At 57.1% G+C, this 24794-nt stretch overlaps 1 protein-coding gene across 1 annotated transcript in view; it reads right to left on the bottom strand.

Moving 5' to 3' along the window:
- The window catches only part of Phf21b (PHD finger protein 21B), a 59532-nt gene that overhangs the window by 5008 nt on the left and 29730 nt on the right, over nucleotides 1-24794 (bottom strand). The window contains exons 3-9 of the mRNA XM_010634347.1: nucleotides 10942-11034; nucleotides 9120-9470; nucleotides 7726-7866; nucleotides 4506-4557; nucleotides 2098-2174; nucleotides 1042-1096; nucleotides 103-125 (exon numbers count right to left, since the gene is read on the bottom strand). Coding sequence (XP_010632649.1) covers nucleotides 103-125; nucleotides 1042-1096; nucleotides 2098-2174; nucleotides 4506-4557; nucleotides 7726-7866; nucleotides 9120-9470; nucleotides 10942-11034 — 792 coding nt within the window. The remainder of the gene's footprint in view (nucleotides 1-102; nucleotides 126-1041; nucleotides 1097-2097; nucleotides 2175-4505; nucleotides 4558-7725; nucleotides 7867-9119; nucleotides 9471-10941; nucleotides 11035-24794) is intronic.

The following is a 24794-nucleotide window of genomic DNA, read 5'->3' as shown; positions in this document are numbered from 1 at the left end:
ACCAAAGGCCTTGTGCCCTACTCCAGGCTGGGCCTGTCCAGGAGCGACCTCCCTGCGTGGTGCAGAACACGGCCCTCCCCCAGGAGTGAGCTGGGCACCTACCTTCCAGCAGGGGTCCTCAGTGGCTGGCACAGGGAGAAAGGGCGAGAACAGGTTAGTGGGCAACAGAGGAGCGGAGGGCGAGCCTGGGTCCAGAATGCCTGGTTCGGCAGAGCCCTCTCCGCAGGGCGTGATGGCAGCATTGCGAGGCCAAGCAGAAGACTGCACTTCCAGTGGGGCACAACGGGACGAAGGGCTCGGCCAGCACCCACCACAGGCTGGGGCCCACGGTGCCTGAGCTCGCGGAGGAGCGTGGTGACAGCAAGCTACCCAGTGCCACCGCTGCAGGGACCCCTCAGTGCCTGATTTTCAGGTCCTTTTGGGCTGTCACCCACCCTCATTCCAGAACGTGGTGTCAAAGCACACACTTTAGTGACCGCAGAAACGGCCGTCCTCTCAGGTCCAAGGAAGAGGAACTGCACCGTTAAGTGTAGTGCAGCTCAGTGAGGGCCACAGGCTCTGGGGTATAGGCAAGTGCAGGCCATTTCTGAGTCCAGAAAACCAAGGCCCAGGGAGGTGTCCTAGCTATCTGTACTTTTTTTTTTTTTTGGTGCCGTGGATCAAACTTGAGACCTTGTGCTTGCAAGGCAGGCAGTGGAACCACTGGGCTAAATTCTCAGGCCCCTAGCGGTACTTTTATACATTTTTATAGCTGACAATAACAAGCAAACGCTCCATGGTGGATTCGCGGATGTGGCTCCTTGGGGTCCTTCATCCAAGAAAGGCTGGCGGAGGGTGGAGGGGCCTCTGGAAACTCCCTGGTAGACCACAGGCCATCCCTGCTTGCCAGTGCCAGGGACCTTGCTGAGGACTCAGCCCAGTGTCCCAGCATCCAAAGGGTCAAGCACAGCAGAACCGGGGTCCTCCATGGGGAGACTGGCCTTTCATAGCCCTGTCCAGGCCCCACAGCTCTGCAGGAGCCCAGCCCAGACTGCCGCTTACCTCGTGCTGTGAGGAACAGGGGGTTGTTGAGATAGCTGGAGGCAAGCCGCTTCCTCTGTGGGCACAAACACAGTAACAACTCATAGTCCCAAAGCTCTCCTCAGTGACGCTGCCCCTTCCTGGACCTAGGGTACAGCTCCGTCCTGGGCCTCCCGATGCCCTGAGAGCCTCCCTCCCGGTCCAAGTTCACCCGATGCTGCCTGGTGCAAGGCAGGACGGGCCCACATCCCAGTTGGGTGTGATGGCTTCTCCACCTTCCTCCAGATCCCCCAGGAGCTGGGGTGCCCTGTCCCTTCTCGCCCTGGCTCCTGGAATCCATTTCCCTCAGGACAGAAGCCTATGGCTCAGACTCTACACGGTTGGCATGTGCGGAGACACCTGGATTCTAATTTAAGAATTTGGGATTCAAAAGGGCAAGAAGACTTCATTTGGGCTCAGGGCTCCTGGGGTTGTACTAAGGGGGAGGAGCCAACATGAGTCAGGAACCTGGGGTCACCCAAGTCGGTGCCACCTTGTCTGGATGTCAAGGGCAGCCCAACTATGGAGTACGGGAGGGGCTCTGGGTGAGGAGGGCACTTCTTGCCTGGTTGTCAACTTTTAATGTCCTCTTTGGTCTGTTTCAGAGGCCCTGGGGTAAGGGTGGGGCAGCAGTAGGGCCAGAGCATGTGTCTCTAGCCGGTGCCACCCCAGAAAGGGGATGCAGGCTTTCCTGAGAGGCACATACAGGGGGACAGCAGGCTCAGGACAAACCAGGGCAGCTATGAGATCAGAGTCGTGGGCTTCAGGCAGTCCGGGGGGCCCTAGCCCCAGCCAGCTCCCCACATTCATCCCCAGGGAGGATGGATGCACCACATCAGAATACAGGCTAAAGAACCTTTCCACACTGCCCATGGCCTCAGCCCCTCTAGCTATGGCCAGGCAGGCTCGGCACACGAGGCCCACACTGGGGTCCCGGGAACCAGGAACCGTCCTGCACCAACGCAGTGCAGCTCCATCCACGCCGCTGCCCAGGGCAGCTTCTACAGGGACTCAGCTCCATCCCGGCCCAGTCCCCACCTCAGTCTCCAGGAGGCCACTATAGGCGGGGTTGGCGGTGCTCCTCCTCTTCCGCTCCTGGCGCTTGCTCTGGATTTCTGGAAGGCACAGACACACTGGTCACTGGCTCCCTCTTGCCTGGCTGCAGAGCAAGGGCCTGGCTCCCATGGGGGCCAGCTGTGGTCTCCTGGGCACTCAGGAGCCCCTGCCCCGAGCAGCCTCCGTGGGCGCCTGGCACATTCACCTGAGCCTTGGAACATGGGCTGCGTACACTGTAGGCTCTGCTCTCCCTCCTGTTGCTGGGTGGACCTGCAGCCCTCTCTGCGGGCGACCTGCTACCTTCTCTCTCCTGCAGCGTTCCTCCTTTACAAACTTTCTGACATTATGCCGGGTGCTTCCTGGGGCACCACAGGCCACCTCAGGAGAAGATGGGGCCGCGGTGAACATTTACGGGACCGTGGGGGTGGGGAAAGTGTCCAGAAGGACGACTATTCATAAAAACAACCCCTCACGTTAGGAAAGCACCGTCTCTCCCTCCTCTGCAATGCGGGGCTGCAGTTTTCCTTCTGCTGGAACAAGGAAGTGGAGGTTCAGAGTGGAGAAGGAGTCGCCCATGGTCACCCAGCTTGCAAGCGTCACGAGCAGGACTCGGACACAGGTCTTTCTTCTCACTACCCCACGTGGTCTCCATGCTCCAAAGTCCGTCTCAGAATGGTTTTCAAACACAAGCTGAGGACGGGAGGAACCTTGGGCTCCAGTTCACAGCATCCGCGTGGCGGGATGCATAACTGTCACCTCGGTCAGCCTGGAGCTGCCCAGGGATCAATGACACACACTTCTGGGCGGGTCTGAGTGGGTCACGGAGTGTGGCCTTGGAAACTGCATGTAGCTGCTCCCTGGCTTCTCTCTCTGGTGCTGTCCCCTTGCTCTGCTTTGCTCCACCATGCGCTTACGATCTGCTGCTCCTGCCTTGGAGCCAGCTGACCATGGGCTGAAACCCCTGAAACCATGAGCCGAGTTGAACCTCTACTCCTCGAAGTTACAGATGTCAGTTACTACGTCCCATACAGAAGGAAGTCAGAGCACGCCCTCCTACCCAGCACACAGAGGTGACCCAGGGCTACCGAGTCAGTGAGCCGGGATCTGGAAGATGGGACCCCCTCTGCACCTAACACCTCCACCGTCCAGCTGCTGCCAGGGAGCGGGGCACTGGGGTTGGCACAGGCTCTTCCCTCGGAGGCTCATGGGAGCACGCTGGCCTCAGCTGGGCTTGGGAGGGCTTGCTCTGACCCCTGTGTGGCTCGGTGAGCTGCATGGCCTTGGCTGGGTCCCTGCCTCCCCACGTTTCCAACTTGACCTTACACGAGAGGCGGCAGGCTGGCTGGGCACAGCAGGCTCTCAGTTCATACCTTCCTGTCCCACTTGTATTTATTTTTTATGCTACTGAGGACTGAACCTAGGCCCTTCCCACTGAGCTACATTCCAGGCCCTTTTCATTTTTTATTTTAAGCCATGGTCTTGCTAAGTGGCCCAGGGGTGGCTTTAACTTGCGATCCTCCTGGCTCATCTTCCCAGAGTGCTGGGATGACAGGCGTGCACCTGTTCTGGATTTTAAGGAGAAAACACAAACCGTTCTACTTTTCAGCACCCAGATACACCTGGACATTTTCATTTCATGAAATGTCTTTAGCAGGCCAAGTGGTGTGGTGGGAAACACTTTAGGCGGGGCGTCAGGAGACCTGAGTTCCAGCCTCAGCCTGATAACAAGTGGCTGGCTGTGTGACCTTGGGCGGGTGAATTGGCCTTCTGGCCTCAGCTTCCTTCCCCACATGTGAGCTGGGTCCTGTGCTTCCTGGCTGGAGTCAATAGTAACTCAAATAGCACCTCCGGAGTCACACTGGCTTGTGTGCTCCAACAAACCCACATTCCCATGCCCACTGGCGTGTGTGGCATGAGCCAAGGTCCGCAGGCCAGGTGCACTCGCTCATGCCGCACGGTGCCCAGCAGGGGGCAGTGCAGGGTTCCTGGCACTTCACACTAAGAGGACGGCTCCAGGATCCCCATCGTACAGACCACCAAACCGAGACGGGATGCACGGACCTTCTGCTCGCCTGGTTAGTGAACGGAACAAGTGGACAGGCCCGTCCACTCCTGTCGCTTCACTGCGCTACCTCCAGAGTGAGGACAGGGACCCAGGAGTCCCCTTCATGGAAAGAAGAAACTGACGCAGTGGGTTCCGTGCAGCCCCGGAGCACAGAGCCTCTCAGTCCCACCTGTCCCCGGGACAGCTGCCCCTGCAGTGCTTGGGGCACGGCTCCCGGGAGGAGGGCCACCCCTCGACCCTAACCCAGATCTCCCCAAACCAGCTGAGGCCAGTGGGTCATCCGCCATCGTACAGTCCCTGCCCCAGGCCAGTGCCCACCCCTTACCTTCCAGGTGCTCCGTGGTGACCAGGCCGAGTGCTACCATGAAGGCGATTTTCTGCGGGATGGGAGGAGTGGAGTCAGTGCGGCCTTCGACTGCTGCCTGACTTGCACCAGGCATCTGCCCTAGGCGGCTGCAGGGCTAGGGCTCCGGGTGCCCCGTCCTCCATACCACTGCTCCAGAGGCCAAGAAAGTTCTGGGGAGCCAGGTTCCCCGAGGCCATCCATGGGGCCAGTTAGAGGGGCTCCTCAGAGCAGGGGCGGGCTCCCCCGAAAGGCTGGGAAAGCACACATCTCAGGTACACTTAAAGATACACAGCTCACGCCGCCGGGCCCGTCACTGCTCTTAATTACCATTTATTTAATACTAAGGCAAATGCCTGTGAGCCCACAATAAACGCAAACCCCCAAACCCGACAGTGAGCTGCACCCCTCTCGGGTCCTCCCCTCTTCTTTCCAGCGACGCTGCTCAGGGGTTTTGTAATCCGTGGTTTCTCGACTCCTCACGTCCAGGCACACACTCCCACAGCCCACCTGCACAGATCTAAACCCTACAGGACACCACTCTGACCTGTTCTGATCTCGCAAAGGGCCGACACGAGGAGCTCACAGGGTGGCGCTTTCCATCGGACATAACCTCAGCCCCCGCGCCCTGTCCTGGATGAGGCCGTCCTGGGCCACTGTCTGCTGCAATCGTAGGTGGGACCAAGGGTCACATCCTGGCGCCTGATCCTGTCCTTTAGCATCCGAGCGAACACTGCCCTCAGCATTCCGAGCCGATCTTGTGGAAATGCCAGAAACCAGCCTCCTCCCTGCTTCCCTTCGAAGAGACCCTACTCCTTCTCTGCCTGGAAGACAGTGTTTCCTGCGTCTCTGAGAAGCCAGGAATGTTCCTGGTGTGTCTCGGTGTAGACCACTTTCCTGTCGTCCCTGGAGTGTCCTTTCAAGATGGAGGTTAAAGTATTTCAGTTCTTTTCTACAGTCAGCTTTCTAAAGGGAAGAGTCAGCACTTTACGAAAAGTGGAGACGGGAAGAGCAAGTCCTGTAAGGTGTGTGACTGGGGTGACCTGAGTTCTGGAAGTGGGGATCCGGGTCAGGGTCTAACAGTTTGGCTGGGAAGAGCGGTCAGTTCATGAATCTGTCCGGGCCCCGTGGTTAAATGGACAGGGCAGGGACTCCATGAGCAGACTCTTCTGCTGCATCTGTGCCCATGCTGGGCGCTTCCTGCGATGGCTTCCTTATCTTTCAGCTTCAGGCAGGGGAAGAGGCCGGCCTTCCAGCCCCCTGGGCTGGCAAGAAATGGAGACTCAACCTTGTACATCCAGAATCTTTATTCGGAGGAAGGGCTGGGAGCAGCCAGTGGAAACTCAGAACGGGGGTTTCCCACGGGGCGTGGTCAGGGCTGTGCTCAGCCCCACTCCACGTGGTCAGAAGTGAGGCGCTCCAGTCCCAAGGCTGTGGGTGGGGACAGCAGGCTCGTGATCAGACCGCCTGGCTGCCACATCTGGCTCTGATGGGTACGATTTCTATCGCTGGCTAGCATGGACTCTTAGCCACATGTAGGTCGGGAATAAGACATGGGCTGATGCTTGAGCCTGCTGACAATTGTCATCGTCGTCTGTCCTCCTTTTCAGGGTCCTAACAGTGGAGGTCCCTGCGGAGGCTTTCAAGGTATCACCACCAGCCTTGAGCTCTTGCTCACCTGGTACAACAATGCTGACGTGGCACAGCGCAGCTCTTTTGGTGCTGACCTCCCTGGGCTGTGAATGCCAGCAGCCACCAACAGCCCAGGGGACCCTTCCTCCCTTCCACTGGCTCCTGGCTACTCCCAGGGCTCTCCGATGCTCTCCAGCTGCCCAGCTTCCCACGCAGGAAGCCTCTCTACTGGCAATTTCCCTTTCTTTACAAACACCAGTGCCTCCCCAGCGACCCCGGGCCCCATCTGCTCATCCAGTGAGGTTTCTGGGCACTGCTGCTCTGCTTCAAGGGTCAAGATGCTTCCCTAACGGGGTGGACACTGGGCAGGGCTGTGCACACCACTCTTCGGGTCGTAACTACAAGTTTGGCTGAAGTCACTACTGTATTTATGCTAATTACACAGTTAGATGTAATTATACTAACCAAAGCTGCACGACAATGGACTAAGATACACTCTGAGAGCACAAGGAGAATCCACCCAGAGGACCCTCAGGCCAGTGGACGCCCCAGGGAGGGCCGGGCCCTTTCCCACCACCGCACGAGGCCAGCACAGTGCCCTCCGCCTCCTGCCTGTGCTGTTCCCTGGTCTCCATCTGCGCCCTCCAGGCCCTCACAGGAGGAAGGCTGGCCCTCCACTCCGGCTGCTCCAACTACACTGGACGCGACTCAGCTCACACTGAAGCCTCTCGTGGCCACACCTGCCACCCACCGAAGTGAGCTTCCCTAGGGTGAGGACCACATCCGCCTGTCTCAGAGGGTGCGGGCAAGAAGTCACGCGCGCCCTGGGACAGAACGGGCAGGTGGGGAAGGTGAGCAGAAGGCTGGAAGATGGCCGGGGAGGAGCAGAGGGCAGAGCGGCCTGGAGGGGAGCAGGCTGCCTGGGCCCGGGACGGCAAAGGACGTTGGCCACAGCACCAGGACAGCGACACCTCGGCCGGAGCCCTGGGCTGCTGAAGCGCCCAACTGCAGGGGCCATTGCTGGGTGTCACAATGGCTCCCTCCTTCGGGGCACGGGAGGGTACTGTGTGTGATTTCTGGAAGAGTCTTTGGGTCCCTCAGGATGCCAGCCTGAGGTGGCAGCTGACTCCCGCGGCACCCACAGTCCTGCTCCAGCCACAGTAGAGGATAGGCAGGGCCGTGTGAGGGCAGCATCGTCCCCCTGGGCTGGGGGTCCTTGGAAGCCCCTGACCTGGGGCTTTACTGAAACTAGAGCCCCCTGACACCCTAAACAAAGGAGGCCTTGATGCTCTATTCACAGATGAAGAAACAGGTGACTGCCCCAGTCCCACAGCTGGACACCAGCAGACCGGAACAGGCTGGGCACTGCACTGACCACTGCCCCACCCTGCCAGAACACCCACTCATCCCTGGGACGTACAGCTGAGAGGAGGCTCACTGGGGGAGTCCCGGATGGCAGTTCCCCTGCATGGCAGCTATGCCAAGGCCACCAAGACCATCCCACAGCTCAGCCACGCACCCTGCACCGTGCCCAACCCAGAGCCTGGACCCTTGGCAGGGGTCACCCTACCTCGGGGTTCTCCTGACTCAGAGCTCGGTCTTCCTTCTTCTTTTTGGTGGCCTGAGCTCCCTGACATGGCTCCTCCGTGGGAGGCCGGGGCTCCGCTGAGCTCTCAGGCTGCGTCTGGACTTGAGGCTGGATAATAATGACCTGGGAGAGGCAGCGGAGGGGTGAGGGCCATGAGGCGGGGCGGGGGCGCCCAGGTGCACCCCAGCAGGGGCAGCACAGAGCCAGCACCCCTGCTCTGACCAGAGCAGGAACATCCTCCCCAACACCCTTCCCACTGCGTGAGGGTCTGCATGAGACTGGTGGAGAGGCAGGCCGGGCTCTGTCCCTAGCCCAAATGCAGGTGAACGGAGGTACAAGGGTTCTCAATGCGTCCCTTGCCTGACACCATGAGGTCAGGAGGCAGAGGGGCCGGGCAGCCCCACCAGGCCTGGGGTGACAGGGCTCCAGGTCCTACCCTGGCCCCAAGTAGGGACGCCCCAGGTGACACAGCTGCCAGTCCCTGGCTGCACCTCCACTGTTCCGTTTCTTTTTTTATTCCCCTCGGAACACGTGCAGACTGTCTTAGCAATTCCAGGCCTCTAAGCCAAGAGAGGAAAATGGGTTGTTTTTCGGCGGGCTTAACGGAAGGGCTTCGTTCTTTGTATCACATTTTTCAAAACATCAACTTCTCTGTGAAGAAAAACAAGACGCTCTTTTTTAATGTTCCTGGGAAGAAAAACATTAAGTTCTTCAACCCAAAGAAGGGGGCCAAAAACCTCCTGGAGCTGGTCACAGAGCCAGCACGTGTGGCAGTCTGTCCGCACCGACAAAATGGGGTGGGGGCGCGGCCACGGGTGCACCCAGGTGCGCCCCATGCTGGTCACCGCCATCCCATCCTGACCCAGGACGACTCTTCCGGGTACCGCCCGCTGGGGGAACGGCGGATCGGAGCGCCAACATCCGGGCTGGGGAAACCGAGGCCACAGAGGGGAAGCGGCAGCGGCCACACGAGCCCGAGGGCATGGAGAGGAGCCCAGAGGAAAAGGGAGAAGGTCCTGGCTTCTGTTTTCAACCCTGGCAAGAAAGGAGTCGGGGATTTTCCATCTAGGCACCGGGTGTGAAGCAGCCCCAGGCTGTGTGAGCCGCCGGTGAGAACGGATGAGGGTCCTGGTCCCTGCAGCTGCAATGGTGCGAACCCGTCCACGCACCCGGATGCGGATCAGTACCGCGACGCGACTCTCTCATCCCGCTGCCCACTGCCGCTCCGCCGGGGCGCGTTTATCCTGCTCACCCGTTCACTTCCGGTTACCTGACGCCCTCAAACGCACACCGGGTCCGTAGCCCCACCCGGGCCTCCTCACCTGTCTCCTCCGGGACGGCCGCCCTTGCCCTGTCCTTCCAGTGGCTGCACTCACCTTGCTGTCGGCACTGATGAGGAGGGGCTGCACTTTGATGTTGTCACTGACCACGGGCACGGCGGTGCTGGGGGCGATGGAGGTGGCATTGCTGGGGGAGGTGGAGATGATGGCGTAGGCCACCCCAGCGCCGCTCAGGGGCGAGGTGATGGCGGTGGGCTCGGCGAGGGCCTGGGGCTGGCTGCCGGGCGTTGGCACATGGTTGACAGTGTTGTTGGCGGTGGGGAGGGCTGGGCTGGGGTTCTTGATGCTGACCACAGTGCCCTTCTGGAATGTCGGGGGCTGCTTGGGTGGCCGGTCCCTGCCTGGGGCGACGGGGAGGCTGTCTGGGATCAGAGTCTTTGGCCTAACCTGAGGAGAGGGACAGGTGTACGGTCAGAGGTGCAGGCAGGCGGGGAGGCAGGGCAGACCCACTCAGAGGCGCGGAGAGGGCCTTGGAACAGCCAGGGGGCCCCAAGTCTCCCAGTGGGCAAGGCCTTGACCCTGATACTCCCTGCCCGGCGTGCCCTGACTGCACGGGGCTCGGGACAGCTATTCTTTGGGCAGGGAGGGGAAGGGGATGGGAGGTGGCCCAGGATGACATGGAGGCACAGCGGAGCACACAAATCCCCAAGCACAAAGCCCTCCAGAGTTGGAGCTGGGCAGGACCCAAAGAGACAGGGACTCTGCTCCATCAGGCGAAGATGGGGCTGCGCTGTGGTCCTGGAAGGCACTGAGCTGTGCCGTGCAGGCCACAGAGTCCACACACAGGAGGGAGACCTGTGCAGCAGCCGGTCCGGGGAAGGCCAGGCCAGGGATCCAGTCAGGTCTCCTGGGCCCAGTCCCAGCTCCCGTGGGACTGTGTGACCGTGGGGACCCCTCCGTGTTCCTGGGTCCAGGTCCCTCACCGGTACACCGGTGCGGTTAGGGGTAGGTGAGCAGATGCCCAGCTAATGCCAGCTACCAGCGTCCTATCATTACAGCCGCCGCCACCGCAGACCCCAGCACACACCTAGACCCACAAGGGAGGTGACCCCAAGCCCAGAGGTCTACACGAGCACCACCTCCTCACAGATGATAAGGAGGCCGGCACCCACCACAAACAGGCTGCGTGGTGGGGTCCTGGCCGTTGTGTGATGGCCACAGAGCACTGCTTTGTTCTGTCTCCCACGACCCGTGGGAGGGAGGGGTCCGGCCAGCACTGCAGGGCCCTAAGCCTCGGGCAGGTCACTGTGGTGTGGCATAGCTCTGGGCAGCAGGCACCACGACTGTAAGCGCTGTCCAGTGTCTGGCACAGAGCTGGCCCTGGTTCCTGGTGGCTCTGTGCCAGCCTCGAGGCTGAAGGATGACACAGGCACCGGCATCAGCCCCTCTGCAAGAGGAGCCTCCGGCCCAGAAGGGCGGGAGCCAGGCAACCTGTCTAGGCATGGAGCCCATGGGGAAGTCTGGCCCAGAACCCAGGCACCTGGCCGCACCTCGGTGCTGTCTTCTGCAATGAGTTACTGCATTGAGTTCCTTCAACACTCTGGACTGTGACCCAGAGTAAAAAACAGATACAACCCTCTGTCCCAGGACAGAAAGTGTCCAAGAAACGGTGCTCACAATGGGCCCAGCTGCCTGCTCTTCCGTCCAGTCCAGCCTCGCTTAGTCCATTCAGAAAGAAATTCTGGTTCCGGCCAATGAACTGACCTCACTGTTTGAAAACCCAGATTTCTCCCCATGTAAAACCTGCAAAGGTGTCCTCTGGTGAACACACAGGAGTCTGGAGAGGGAGGTGCTGTTTGGAGGAGGGACCGAGACCATGGACACAGATGGGGCCCCTGGGGACCCCAATACTGCTTACCTGAGGTAGCACGGCCGCTCCTTGCCCGGCCAACCTCTGCAAGGAGCTGACCTGAGGACCCGTGACAGGCACTGCAGTGATGCTTCCCAAAGCCTGCAAGACAGAGAGGGGCACTGAGCCCACACAGCCGGGGCAGACGCAGCCCGTCCAGGAGAAGGCAAAGCTCACCCTTTCTTTTCTGTTCCTTTTCTTTCTTTTTTTTTTTGCAGTAGCAGGGATTGAACCCAGGGACTTCACACTGAGTTACATCCCCTAGCCTCCCAGTGCTAGGGTTACAGACATGTGCTACCATGCCCAGCATGGTCATCCTTTTCTTATGAGTCTTTTCATAAGCCACAAAGTAACCTATCTTCATTCAAGAAACGTTGGGGAGAAAGAAAAAGAATGGTATTACCCAGAAACCATCACGCTAGCTTTCTCTGGTAAGGTCTTATGTGGTGAGATGGAGTTCTGTAACCCTTTTTCCTACTTTCACTTAGGAACCTGTGAGATTTTCCAGCATGACTATAAATTTCATCAATCACCCCTTAGATATGGACTCTTCAATTCGATAGGCATGATGGTACTTCCTAGATCATCTCACACACACACACGCACACTTTCTCTCGCTGCCATAGAGTGTGAAGTTTTAGCCCATTCTCTTTTAGTTAATAAACAATGCTGCAACCAACATCTCTGCAGATAAAGCCAGTGCCACATCTCAGGATATTTCCCTGGGATAGAGTATTTATGGGAGTGCTTTTCGGGCCTGGACACTTACCCCACGGGCCCCCTCGTGGGGCGGGGGCATGCCCCGACTGTGATGTGTCCTTCAGCTCCCAGCATCACTCGTGGAGGACTCCCCAGTGCATGATGGGATGATCCCAACAGCAGCAGGTGGACACTGGGGTGGGGAGGTAAGAGAGGACAATCCCCAGGACTCCAGGCCCACAGAGTGTTTGTGGTGCTCATCTGTCTGAAGTCTCCTTCTATAGGAGCCACCATTACCCACAGCTCCGATGGAGAAGGAATTCTAAGGGCCAGCTCTGTACCCTACAAGCCTGGGGCATACAGAGGAGAGGTGCCTCTCACCCAGGACCAACGACCAGCAAGATTCTCTGAAACTCAGATGCAAACATTCTTAACAGAAATGTCAGCAAATCAATATCCCATGCACACAAGGCTGCTTCATCACTCGAAAATCAGTCAGTGCAACTTTCTGCAAGAACATTATTGAAGGAGAAAAATCACACACTTATCTCAGTAGATGCGAAAGGAAACCAAAACAACAAACTAAACTAAGACCAATACACGAATTTAATTTAACAAGGCTGCTGGCTATAAGAATAATATATGACACTGACCACCAACATCTAGAAATTTAAAACTGTCTAAATTTGGCTCGGTGGTTCCACTGCCTGCCTCGCAAGCACAAGGTCCCGAGTTCAATCCCTGGCACCCAAAACAAAAACAAAACAAAAATGTCTAAATCCCATTGATAGTGGCATTAAAAATAATAGTAAGAAACATGTAGGGACAAATCTGAACAGTAGCTGTGTAAGACCCGTACACTGAAAACTTCCAAATACCACTGAGAGAGAACGTAAAAGACCCAAGCACAGGAAGATATACCATAACCATGGAGAAGCAGGCGCAACGTGAAGGTGTCCGTTCTCCCCAGGTGGATCTAGAGATTCAGCCCAACCTCAATCAAAATCTCAGCAGGCCTTTTGTTTTCTTGTGGAAATCAATAACATTATTTAAAATTACACATTGAATTAGAAGGAGCCTAGAATAACCAACACAACTCTGAAATAAATACAAACAAAACCGGAAGTCGCTATCTGACTCTGGGTCCTACCGTGAAGCTGTAGTAATTGAGATGGCGTGGACTTGGCGTTAAGATGTACAAATATATCCCCTGACCAACGGAGTCCAAACTAGACTCACATAGTCAATGAACTTTGTGCAAAGGTTAAAAAGACAATTTTACGGGAAAAGGGCAATGTCTTCATAAATGGTGTTAGAAGAAGGAGATATCCATATACTATGAGCAAAACAGAATTTCAATCCACACCACCAACCACATTTTTAAAAATAACAAAACAAGAGCAGGGGATTTAGCCCAGTGGTCCTGTTTCCTGCCTTTCAAGGTCCTGAGTTCAATCCCCGGTACCAAACCAAACCAAACCAAACAAAAAAAGCTGACTTAGAGTCCTAAAGGTAAAGACTAAAATTAAAACATTTCTAGAGGAAAATGTAGGATAAAAAAAAATTTTTTTTTTGTACTGGGGATTGAACTCGGGATCTTGCACTTGCGAGGCAGACAGTGGCATCACTGAGCTAAAAAATCTCCAGCCCTAGAAGAACTTTTTTTAGACTTGGCTTAGACACAATAACAATAACAAAAGCAGAATTTGTACAGGAACAAATAAATAAATTTGAACAAAAAAAATTTTTTTTGAGACAGGGTCTCACGATGTAGTTGAGACTGACCTGGAACTCACTATGTAGCCCAGGCTGGTCTCAAACTCACAGCAATCCTCCTGCCTCCCGAGTGCTGGGATTACAGGCATGCACCACCACACCCAGCCAATTTGAACAAAATTTAATATTTCCATAAATAAACTTCAAAAACATTTCCTCCTGAAGGTGAGAAAGCAGCTTTAGGAGAATGTAAATCCAAGCCACATTCATGGGAAAAGATCACATGGAGATCACCTGACCAGAGCAAAGAAAAAACTCTGGCAATGCAACGGTATGAAAACAAACAACCCGTTTAAAAAAGGAAGAGTAGATCTGAGTAGCTACTTCACTACAAAAGATAGACGTATGGCAAATAAGCAGACGAAGACACAGAGCACTATTAAAGAAATGCAATTTCACTTCCATAATTGAACTGCAATTTAATGACCACAGCAAGATACTCCTACACACCTGTTCTGATGGCTAAGACGACCAAATCAAGAGCTGTCCAGGATGCAGAACAACGGGAACACTCTATGCTTCACTGTTGCTGGGAGTACAAAAGGGTACAATCGCCTCGGAAAGTCACGCATGTACCGCTGCGGACTGAGTATAGGTGCCCTCTCCTTTCAGGTGCTGAAACCCCAGTCCCCGCGGGAGGGGATTTGGAGCTGGGGCCTCTGGAGGTCACGAAGGTGGCTGGTGAGCTCTTTCAGTGTTCTTCCAAGGAGAGAGCCCGCTTCCTTCTCCTTTATTCCTGTCTGCCACACCAGGACATGGAAAGGTGGGGCCCTGGCCTGGCAGTGAGTCGCCTAGCATTTTGATTTGCACCTCCAAGGCTTCGGAACCGGGGGAGATGAATGTCTGCTATTTAAACTGCCCAGTCATGGGGGTTTTTGTTACAGCAGCCTGAACTGTGTCTGGCATACGATCGAGCCAATTCCATCCCCCGGGGCTCTCAAGGGCCACACAGAGACCTGGCAATGAATGTTTTACCACAGCTGCAGGCAACCAGTGTCCCCAGCAGCCGTGTCACATCACAGGAGCCAAGCGTAGTCAGCTGCAAAAGGGCATCAAGGCGGGGCACCTTCGAGCACAGGGTCCCGCTCAACCACGTCCTAGCAAAGGAGGAGTTTGTTCCTACCAGGCCCATGGCCAGAGGCACCATGGTCGCTGCTCACTGAGAGGTGCACACCAAAGCGCTTCTCTTAGTCCTGTGTCTGAGGGTGGAGGTTTCCTCCCCGAACACCCTGGTGTGCTCCCCTCTCTGCTTCTCTTGCTCCAAGCCTGGCCCCCAAGTGTGTTCTTCTACATCCTTATAAACCTCTCATTAACGAGCGAAAGAGACATTTTATTTGGCAAGAGCTGACCTTTCTGCTGCACGCTGGAATTTATCGATACAGCAGCAACAATCATCTCAGAGGCTATTTCATGAGCACCGGATATTTTATAGCCACACTTTTGTCAGGATAAATGAGCTACAGATGACTACGTTTACAGCTCTAAGCATTTTAATAGGGGAAAAAGGGCCATAAAAGTCAAAGATATCTTCAAATTTTCCTGCATTCGAGTTCCACTAGCAGCCAGGGAAATGCTGGGGACAGCTGGCAGCAGGTGTGTGCCCAGGAAGGCGCACCTGGCTTGAGTAGGGCACACAGGCTTTGGGAAGTGTCCCCCAAAGGTCGATGAGGGAGAGGCCTGGTCCCAGGGTGGGCTCGGGGCAGAGGCCATGGGCCTGCAGTTCCCCAGGCTGTCTGCTTTCAATGGGTCAGCTTCATCCACTTGCAAAAGGCACCCCATTTTCCCGTTGGAAAAATCCAACAAGCAGCCTGCACCTCCCGACCTCATGAACTTGAAAACCACATAGCCCTGACTCCTGTATAGATGGGGAAACTGAGGCCCAGCAAGTGGAAGACACGTCCACAGGGCCCTCCCCAGGCTGGCCAGCTGGGAGAGGAGATGGCTGAAAGGAAGGTGGTGCTAGAGATGTGTGGGTGCGCCCCCTACTGGGGGAAGGGGAGGACACTCTTGTGGACGCCACATCCAGGGACCCACAGCCCAGGCTGACTCCTCCTGAGGGGTCAGTCCAGCATGGGGTACCAGCTCCCAGAAGACACAAGGTCAGCCAGGAAGCTGACACAGTAGCCAAGTTGTGGGCGACCTGAGGTTCAAGCACACACGGATCTAGGAGATGCTGGGGGTAGGACAGCTGAGAAAGGCAGGGCAGGACCAGCCCAGCTGAGAAAGGCAGGGCAGGACCAGCCCAGCAGGATGCCCCAGCGGCTCTGGACAGCAACCACCATCCAGGGCCGGACCTAAAGGCCACCCAAGGGAGATGCTCAGGAACCATCAGTACCCCCCATGCTGGGGCTGTTTCCTCATCTGAGAAACGGAAGCACATAGTTTCTGAGGACCAGAAAGCAACACTGAGCTCTGAGGCGACCCGCGAGTCCCCTCAGTGTGGGGACAGTGCTGGCAGGAGGGAACAAGAGCCACCAACTGGCCAGGCTGCAACGCAGCCTCCTGACCACGGAGTCCCGGGTGGAGGCCCCTCGGCTGATGTCGCAGGACGTGGGGGGAACTGTCTTCCTGGCACGACATGGACAGAAATCTAGAGAAGCCTCAGTGAGTGGCAGCCATGTGGGCTGAGGTGGACACAAGGGTCTGGTCTAGGATGAGTGTTTTGGTTCTGCGTCTCTTATGGCTGAGAGGTGGTGTAGGCAGCTGAGGCCCCAGGTCACTCGGTGAGAGGGGCTCCTGGGACAGCAGCGCTGGGGTTCTGCTGCTCTCCTCCTGGGGTGAGGGCCACAGGGCAAGCAAAGCCACAGAGCAAACACTTCCTGTCACCATCCACACCCTGAGTATAAACTTCTTCCAAGGCTGTGGTTTCCTTGGGTCCTTGAGAACCGCTGTGATGTTCGTTTGACAAAGATAACACACGAACTCTCACCTCGGTACCTGCTAATAAATATTAACAGCACAGGTACTACTCCAACTGTTATGAAACCCATTTATTACTCACAGATGAAATCCAGCAGCCACCTTCGTCCCTATCGGGAAGGAACCGGCCTGTCCTGGGCGTGGCTGGTATGAGGTCGCTCAGCCTGTCCTCTGCGCCCTAAGTTGATGCCCCACTGACACCCACTTGTCCATGCAGGGCTGGCGAGGGTCACCTGGAGTCTGCTGTGTTCAGGATCTGCCTGGGGCACAGTTCCGACCCGGGTGTGAACAGCGATCCAGATGTGCCACCCCAGTCTCACCTCCAAGCAGGGGAGCACGACGGGGACCAGGGGCGCAGCCGAGGCAGCTGGCACCCAAGTGTGTTAAGAGCTGGGGCCAGCATGTCTGTCCCTACGCAGGGGACGCACCACCCAGAATGATGTCGTAAGAAGAGAGCTTCCAGGGCTGGAGGTTTAACCAGACGTTCTTCCTGCAGACCAAGCCTCACCTTGAAAGCTGGCCCAGAACGTCCCCAGCAGCAATCCGGGAAGTCATGGGAAATGGAAGGCAGGACAAGGGTTCGGGCACTAGCAACAGGGTGAGCAGGAGAAATGGGGGCTGCAGGTCCCAATCCTGCTCGGGCCTTCTCACCCGCAGCCACTCTCCTCCAGGGCCCTGGGGTGACTCCCCACACCCAGTGGTCCCCAGATGTGACTGACAGCTTAGGGGGCCATGACACCCTGCCTTCAGAGCAAGAACCATCTTCAGAAGCCGGCCACCTCAAGCCCATCCTGTATGGCCCTGAGCAGGGCTGCAGGAGCCTAGCTGGGAGGCAGCTCATCCAGAGCCCTGTCCCCATGACACCCGCGGTCCAGGTGACCCTGCTTGAGCCTTGGCGGGCGCAGGAAGCTGCTCTCGATCAGAACGCGCTGAACACAAACGACACTCGGGGCTGACATTTAAAACACGCATTCGGAGTGTCGGCACCGAGTGGCTTAATTATCTTGAAAAGGTGTAATTTTACACTACTTAGTAGGAAATACACACTCTAAATGGCTTCGTGGACTAAGGATCAGGGCTGTGATTGTGAGCTGGGCAAAACCAGGGCCATGGCATCCTGGGAACCCCGGGAGCCATTCTGGAAACTTCCGCACAGAAGTGGCTCCTGGAAGTCACGCTGGCTCTGCAGTGGCAGAGGCTCACGGAGACCGGCTGACATGGCAGAGTCCACAGCAACTCAGAGGGGAAACGGGAACTGGAGTCCAACCGGCACACCAGGGACGGTCGGGAGGCTCCGACGTGGGAAGCCGTGGACAGGGACAGGAAGGCAGTGTGGTCCCGCAGGGCCTGGGTTTGTTCCTGTCCTCTCCTCTGCGCTCTGGAACAACGCAGCAGAACCCAATTCTGGAGTAGGCAGATGGGGCGACTCCTCCTACCCTGGAGTAGAGCGAGGGGCCGCACTGGAGCCAGGGACGGAGGCCAGATGGGGTGGATGGCGGTGGGGCCCCATGTCCCAGCGCGCCGATGTGTGGGGCCTTGGGAGCATCTGCAGGAGCCCTACAAGCTCAACCTGGGCCCTCAGGTCCAGAGAGGCCGCTGCTGCCGGGCCTGTGTCACAAACCAAACCCCAGGAGAGCAGAGTGCAGCCAGACACGGTAACGTGGCCCCCGACCCCCCGAACTCGGCACAATGAGCAGCCATTCAGGAAAACCAATTTCCGCATGTGGCTTGCAGATGTGCCCTCCCGCGGGCCTGGGCTCATCACCTGCCACCTCCACTGCCGCCGGAATCGAACTGAGGGAACAGGCGCCCGCACTGACGCCTCGGGAAGTGCTCCTCTGCCCCACAGGCCACAGGGAGTTTCCTGCTGTCCCCAGCCGGTGCTCCTCAGGGGGCCCTGGGGATACCATCCCATGTATCCTGTCTTGGTCCAGGTGGTGAGGCCAGGTCTGCGGGAGGCAGCCCTGGGAAGCTGCCAGCAGCCAGCTGTGTCCAAGGCTGCTGTGAGGCCCCAAGCTTTCCCTGGCCTGGCAGAAACACTGCTCCCAGCCTGCAAACCTCATGTTCTCTCGGTGCCCCAGCAGCCCCAACCCGCCCCCAAGTCCTCTCCCCTGACCTGCGTGACATCCCAGGGGTACCTCACCTCCTGGCACCGTGAGCCCCTGAAAGTGGCTGATCTGAACTCAGGCTAAACTACGTGCGAGACTTCAAAGACAGAGTATGAAACAGTAAACTATCTCACTCGTGTCCTAAAACATTAGTTAACTACACGCTGAAATGGTAGTTTGCAATTCTGAGTTACAGAAGATGTGTTATTAAAATAAATTTCACACTGGCCATGGCAGCGTGCGCCTACAGTCCCAGCACTCAGGAGGCTGGTGCAGGAGGAGTATCTCAAGTTGGAGGCCATCCTGGGCTACAAAATGAGTTCAAGGCCATCCTGGGGTCCACAATAAGAATCTAAGAAAAACTGATTTGGGGTTGGGGAGGTACCTCAGTGGTGCCGCTGCCTGCCTTGCAAGTGCAAGGTCCTGAGGTCGCGATCCCTGGTACTCCCCAAATATTGATTTTGCCTGTTTTTACTTTTACTCTTTCCCCTTCAAAATGGGCTAGAACCCAGAATCTGATTTTTTTTTCTGGTACCGGGGATCAAACTCAGGTCATTGCACTTGCAAAGCAGACACTGGAACCACTGAGCTAAATCCCCGGCCCTAGAACCCAGAATCTGGCAAACACGAGGCAATGCTCTACCCTGAGTCCTTTATACCCCTCGTGAGGCCTGAGCGGGGAGCTCTAAGTCATTATTGGGGTGTGAGTTACTTGGGGCACCACAGCTGTCAGGACTCACCGAACAGGACAACTAGGGGCTGCAGATTTCAGTATATGTAAATTACACCTCTGAGGAAAATAGGGTATTAAAAAGGCAAGTGCTGATTCATGGAGGGGGGTGGAAGGAGGAGCCCCACCCCCCACCCCCACGCTCGCCAAGGCGGGGTGGACGTTCCTCCCAGCCAGGGGCGGGGACAGAGGCACAGGGGGCTGGTCCACACCAACAGCAAGAGTCCCTAGAACAGCAGGACCCCAGGGTGTGCGGAGGGGAGCACACAGGGCAGGGATGAGGCTGTCACCTTGGTCGCATCCAACCCTGAGGGGCCACATGCAAAACCTTTTCTTGGTAAACTACAGGCACAGGGCTTTTCACATACAGTGTGCAGCCTGTGATGACTGCCCGGACAGAGCCTCACCCTCCCACAGTGCTCGAAGGCCACACAGCGGGTGTCCAATAAATGCTCAGCCGCTGGACTCCACAGCTCTACAGAGGACTGGACTCTAAGAGGGAAGCGGAGAGCCACCAGGCCTGTCCTCTGCTCTCTCAACGTGGGGAGGGTGCCGGGTCCCAGTCCCGCGAGCCTCGGTTTCCCCTCCATGAAGTAGAAGTCACACCTCTGACCAGGACGTGGGGCTGCGTAGACGCTGAAAGTGCAAGGCTTCCAGGAAGGGTGGGGCTGAGAGTCCCTCCCATGGCCTCTCAGGAAGGGTGGGGCTGAGAGTCCCTCCCATGGCCTCTCACTTGTCAGGGCGCGGGGTCCTAAGAGCCACCCGCAGCATTCTCTGGATTCAAGGTGCTATGGGGAAGTAATGAGGCCTAGGGACACCCCGCCCAAAGTCTACTGTTCACACAGTGGGGCACACAGGTCACACAGCAGGCATCGACAGTCAGGGAATCCCCTGCCCCTAACCGTGCCTGCACCCCTGGGTGCTCCATCGGCCCCATGGACCTGTGAGCAGGACTGCTGCTTGGAGACCAGGGAGAAGGGACAGCAGGCGAACTCCTGAGGAGTGACCAAGAGACAGAGGAACAAGCAGACCCCTTCCCAGCCCACAGTCTGGGAGCGCTCAGTCCTGGACCAGTTGGAGAAGCTGGGCCCTGGTCTCACTCTTTCTTTGCTCCTACCTCAGTCAGACACCGCCTGTCCAAGACACAGGCTGCTCCTCTGGGAAGCAGAGATGCTAACGTCCTAGGGTCACAGCCACGTTCCAGGGAAAGGGCTCACGCACACCTGGAAGGTGCTTCCCGCTCCCACCCCGCCTTCATTTCCTCCCCTGCAGCGGCTAACGAGGCCAGGCCAGCTTCAGAAGTCACCGTGAATGAGCCCCAGCGTGGGAGGCCTGCGTGCTGTGCACAGGGCAGTGACTCTGGGTTTCCCAAAGGTCCCGCTCAGCGCGATGAGTTCTTAACACTTCTTCATGGCAAGACACCCTAGGGCTCTGCTTCGCCTACCCTGGGAAGTGGGGCGAACCTCCTCCAGGGACACAAGTCTGACAGTGCTTCCCCTGGAGACACCACCTTGAACCTGGTGGGCACCGGGCACCCTTGAAAGCTGGGCAGGATCCAGGGCCTCTGCTTAGGGCGATTCTCTTCTGGAGCTGGACCTCCACCTTCTGCCCTGGACAAAGGGGACTTTGAAGACACCACGGTCCCCAGGCCCCTGGCCTTCAAACTATATCGCAGTGCCTGCTCCCGGGTCTCCAGCCTGCAGGATGCCAGGACAGTGTCTGCACACGTCCTCCTGCCTCCACTGGGGAGAACCTAAGGGGGCACCGTGTGCTAACGTGGCAGGCGAGTAGACGCTGCCCACGTTAAGCATTTCTTCCATTAAACATACAGCCAGCCCAGGCACGCCGGCTCTGGGCACAGGATGAAACGGTCCCTCCTCCCCCATGAGCTTGAGGCAGGGCACTGAGCCCAGTGTGTGACGCGACCAAGCACTGAGGTCCGGACAGCCGGCCTTGGTGGGCAGGCTGCACCAAGGGACCGAGGTGTTGAGTGAGGACAGGGAGACGCTGAGCAGATGACACGGGGGGGCTGTTTGGGGATGGCCCCCAGCCTCTTGGGCACCGAATTTATGGGGCGGAGGCCTGACCCAGGGGTGCGTGCGCCAGGACCTTCTCACCCTGCCTAGTGTATCTTTTCCTCATTACTCAACACTTAATGGGATAACAGCCAGGATTAAGTAGCAAGTCATCGCCAGCCCTGTTACGGCCCCGGCAAGATGACTCCAAATTAAATCTAACGGTCAATGAAATCGTCAATATTTAATTTACTCATTGCAGGTGGCAATTCAGCCCTGGTGACGGTGTTGTTTAATGGCGGAGGCGTTGGGATTTATCACACATCACAGGGCTGAGGGAGGGTGGGGCTTTTCTCAGGAGGTGGGAGGAAGCCTCAAGGGACTCTCCACGCACCCTGGTGAGGATTCAGGCCAGATGTAAACTCGACCCTGAGCACCCGAGACCCCTGGGAACCGGCCACCAGGCCACCCAAGGCAGGAGCTTCTGGTTTTGGAATCTACTGCTGAAACAGGAAGCCTAGAAAGAACTAAGGATGGATGAGCCTTCCGGGGGTGAGGTGAGGCTTCCTCGACTTCCAACGGCCGTCACAGGAGCTGGCTTCTCGGGGGAGCCCCACTCAGGGGCTCATGGCAGCCAGGAGATGGTTCAAGTGCCTGCTGTCACCCGGCCCCCCCCAGCCCACCTTCCAGTGCAGGCAGCCCCTGCACTCTCTGCACAGTACCCTTCCCCCAGCCCACCCCCAGCTCCGGGCCTCCGCTGCTATCCTACACCTCTTCCCGCCTGCTGTCTCCCCGGGCTCCCTGCCAGCCTAGTCACCCTTGGTCCTGGACATCTGCAGAGGGACTGGACTCCAAATGCCAGTGGGGTCAGGGCCACACGGTGTCCCAACCCCCGGGGCCAGGTGCAGGATGGCGTATTTCACAGGACTGATTATCTTGGAAAGGGTGTCTTGCCTGACTCTGCGTGCAAAAGCGCACGCAGACACATCAGTAAGCTGAGGCACAGAACTATCTAAGGAGGGAGATCATCCCGCCTGTGAGGCAGGGCTGGGGCCGGTTCCTCAAAGCCTCAGAGTTTAAAACTACTTTTTCCTTGTATGTAAATAACGAGCACACAGAATCGAGAATTGAGAATCGATCGCCAACTCTCCCTTTCTTACACAGCTGCTCTTTCCCCTGCCTTGAATTGTCCTTGTGTGGTTTTCAAGGCTCCTCTTGCTGATTTTCCCTGGACTTCCTGACAGAATGATCGAACTCTCTCCCGGGCCGACACCTAGGTGGCAGCTCCCCCAAGCTCGCGTCTCCTGCCCCAGCCTGCGTGGGATGCTCCAGGGGTGGTGGACTCCCCTTTTCAGGTCCTCTCTTCCACTTGCCCTATGTCTTTCTTCTTTTTTACTCACTCTTTTTAACACTGGCTCTACAGATTAATTTCTGTTCCATTACCGCAGGTTCGCGCCAGCCCATAACATACGTGGCTCACTTTCCCGTTTGGGAGAGTGAATGTGTTTATTTTGCTCCCATCCACTCTCCTGTTACCCTCCTCCCCCTTATTCACTTCCTCTGGTCCTAGTAAAAGTCTCCTGCTGCTTTCCTGTCATCTTTACGTTTCACGTATGAGGAGCACACAGTGTTTGTCTTTCTGAGCCTGGCTTATTTCATTCAACCTGATGGTCTCCAGACCCATCCACTGTCCTGCGGATGACAGAATTTCATTCTGATCCTACTTTCTGAGAGATTTCCTCAGCCTCGTCTTCCATGGCTGTTTCCTCCTCCGGTCAATGTGGCCTCCCGCACACAGTTCGACGCCCGATCCTCGGGAGCGATCTTGCCCCCTAGGGCCTCTTTCTCCTGCAGCTGGGTTTGTGCACTGGCGTTCTCGTGAGAAGCGATGCCCAAGCGCCCCTCTGATTCACACGAGGCACACACACCCCTGGCAGGCCCAGGCGTATCAGTGGCGCTGAGCAAGAGAAGAGGCCCCAGGTGCGGAAGATGTGGGAGGCATCGAGCAGGAGAAAGGAAAGTGGGTGGAGGAAGGGGAAGGAGGCCCGTAAGGAACCCGGGAGAGACAAGGCCTGGAGAGGAGCCGAGGCCTGGAGAGGAGCGTTCTGACAGCTGCGCAGGACCGTGAGAGGGCGTGCGCGGCACAGGGAGGGCGCGAGAGGCACAGGCGGCAGAGGCGGCCTCTACCTGAGGTTTCGTGAGGAGACTCAGCTTTCGGGCATCTAATGTCCTCACTGCCTGGGGAACCCCAGCTCACGGGCCAGGCCTCTCGCAGGTGCCACAGCTAATGATAAAGCAAGAAGCACTCTGTGCTCTCCCCTTGTCCGCTCTCCCTGGTCCCTGCAAACAGATGTGGTCCTCTCCACTTTGCAGACGAGGAAGCTGCCTTCCAGGGGCTCCCCAGGACCCATTCATGATAGGATTGAGGTCCCAGCTCATCCAGGAGGCCGCCCTGATAGCTGGGAGACAGGGATGAGCGAATTGTCGCACCAGCTGTGCCCGGGACACGCAGGGTGCTGGGGATGAACCAACGCCCATTACGCCAGTGCACACTGAGTCCTGCTTCATTTTCCCCCAAAACAAAGTGATCCTGGGACACTGCAGCCCAGTTTCTCCCAGCCTTGTTACTGTTCCCATTGTCACCCCAGCCAGAAGGGCTGTTCCAGGTGAAGGGCACAGGCAGAAAGTGGCTTTCTGCAGACCTAACTCAGAGGCCACCAGACCACTCGCCCCCACCACGTGTGACCAATGCCTCTGACTCCAATCGTGGAATCCCTCCTGGTAGCTATGTGTCCCACACCCAGGCACTGGCCCCAGGGCCAGATGGGGCTACACACCCTGACCTCCTGACCTTGGCCCTGTGGGGCTGAGTATGATTCAGGTAGGGGTCAGAGCCTGTGCTTCCTCCTCGGTGATGTGGAGCCAAGGGGCATGCAGGATCAGGGGAACCAATGAGAATGTGGGCTTCACAGAGGGCCAATGAGAATGCAGACCTCACAGGGAGGCCTCTCAGGGGCCAATAAGAGCACAGGTTTCTCAAGGGTGGGAGTGGAACAAAGCCTCAGGGGAGCCAATGAGAATGTGGGCCTGAGATGGTGATGTTCATGAGGCCTCAAGAGAGCCAATGAGAACAGGTGTTTTATAGAGGGGCAAAAAAAAAAAGAGGGATTTGGAGGGATCCATTGAAAAAGTGGGTTTCACAGAGACCAATGAGAACATGGGCCTGGCAGGAGGTCTATGAAAGCGTGGTTTTCACAAGACAACCAATGAGAACACAGGCTTTCAGGGCACCAGTGGAAACATGGGCCTCATGAAGCCCAAGGAAAACGGGCACTTTATAAGGAGCCAATGAGAACACTGGCTTCATGGTGCTCTGGGGGCCAAGGAAAAGGGCCTGAGGGGGCAGGAAGAGGAGGCCTGCAGGGCTGTTGGGAAGGCCGTGAACACAGGTCCGTGCAACACGGAGCAGAGACAGACACTTCCGGGAGGCCTTCACACTCATTATCGTTACTATCAGCTGAGCCCTCAGCCCTCTGTCCCCCATATCTCTGCCTGTTATCTCCCCTCAAACACAGGTCCCTCCACACAGACATGCTTGGCACTTTCATCCTCCCC

This window comes from Fukomys damarensis, unplaced genomic scaffold, assembly GCF_012274545.1.
Source record: "Fukomys damarensis isolate Sample0158 unplaced genomic scaffold, DMR_v1.0_HiC HiC_scaffold_19, whole genome shotgun sequence".
Classification (NCBI taxonomy): Eukaryota; Metazoa; Chordata; class Mammalia; order Rodentia; family Bathyergidae; genus Fukomys; species Fukomys damarensis.
The sequence above is the reverse complement of the archived record's forward strand: the minus strand, read 5'-3'. Positions and strand labels throughout refer to the sequence as shown.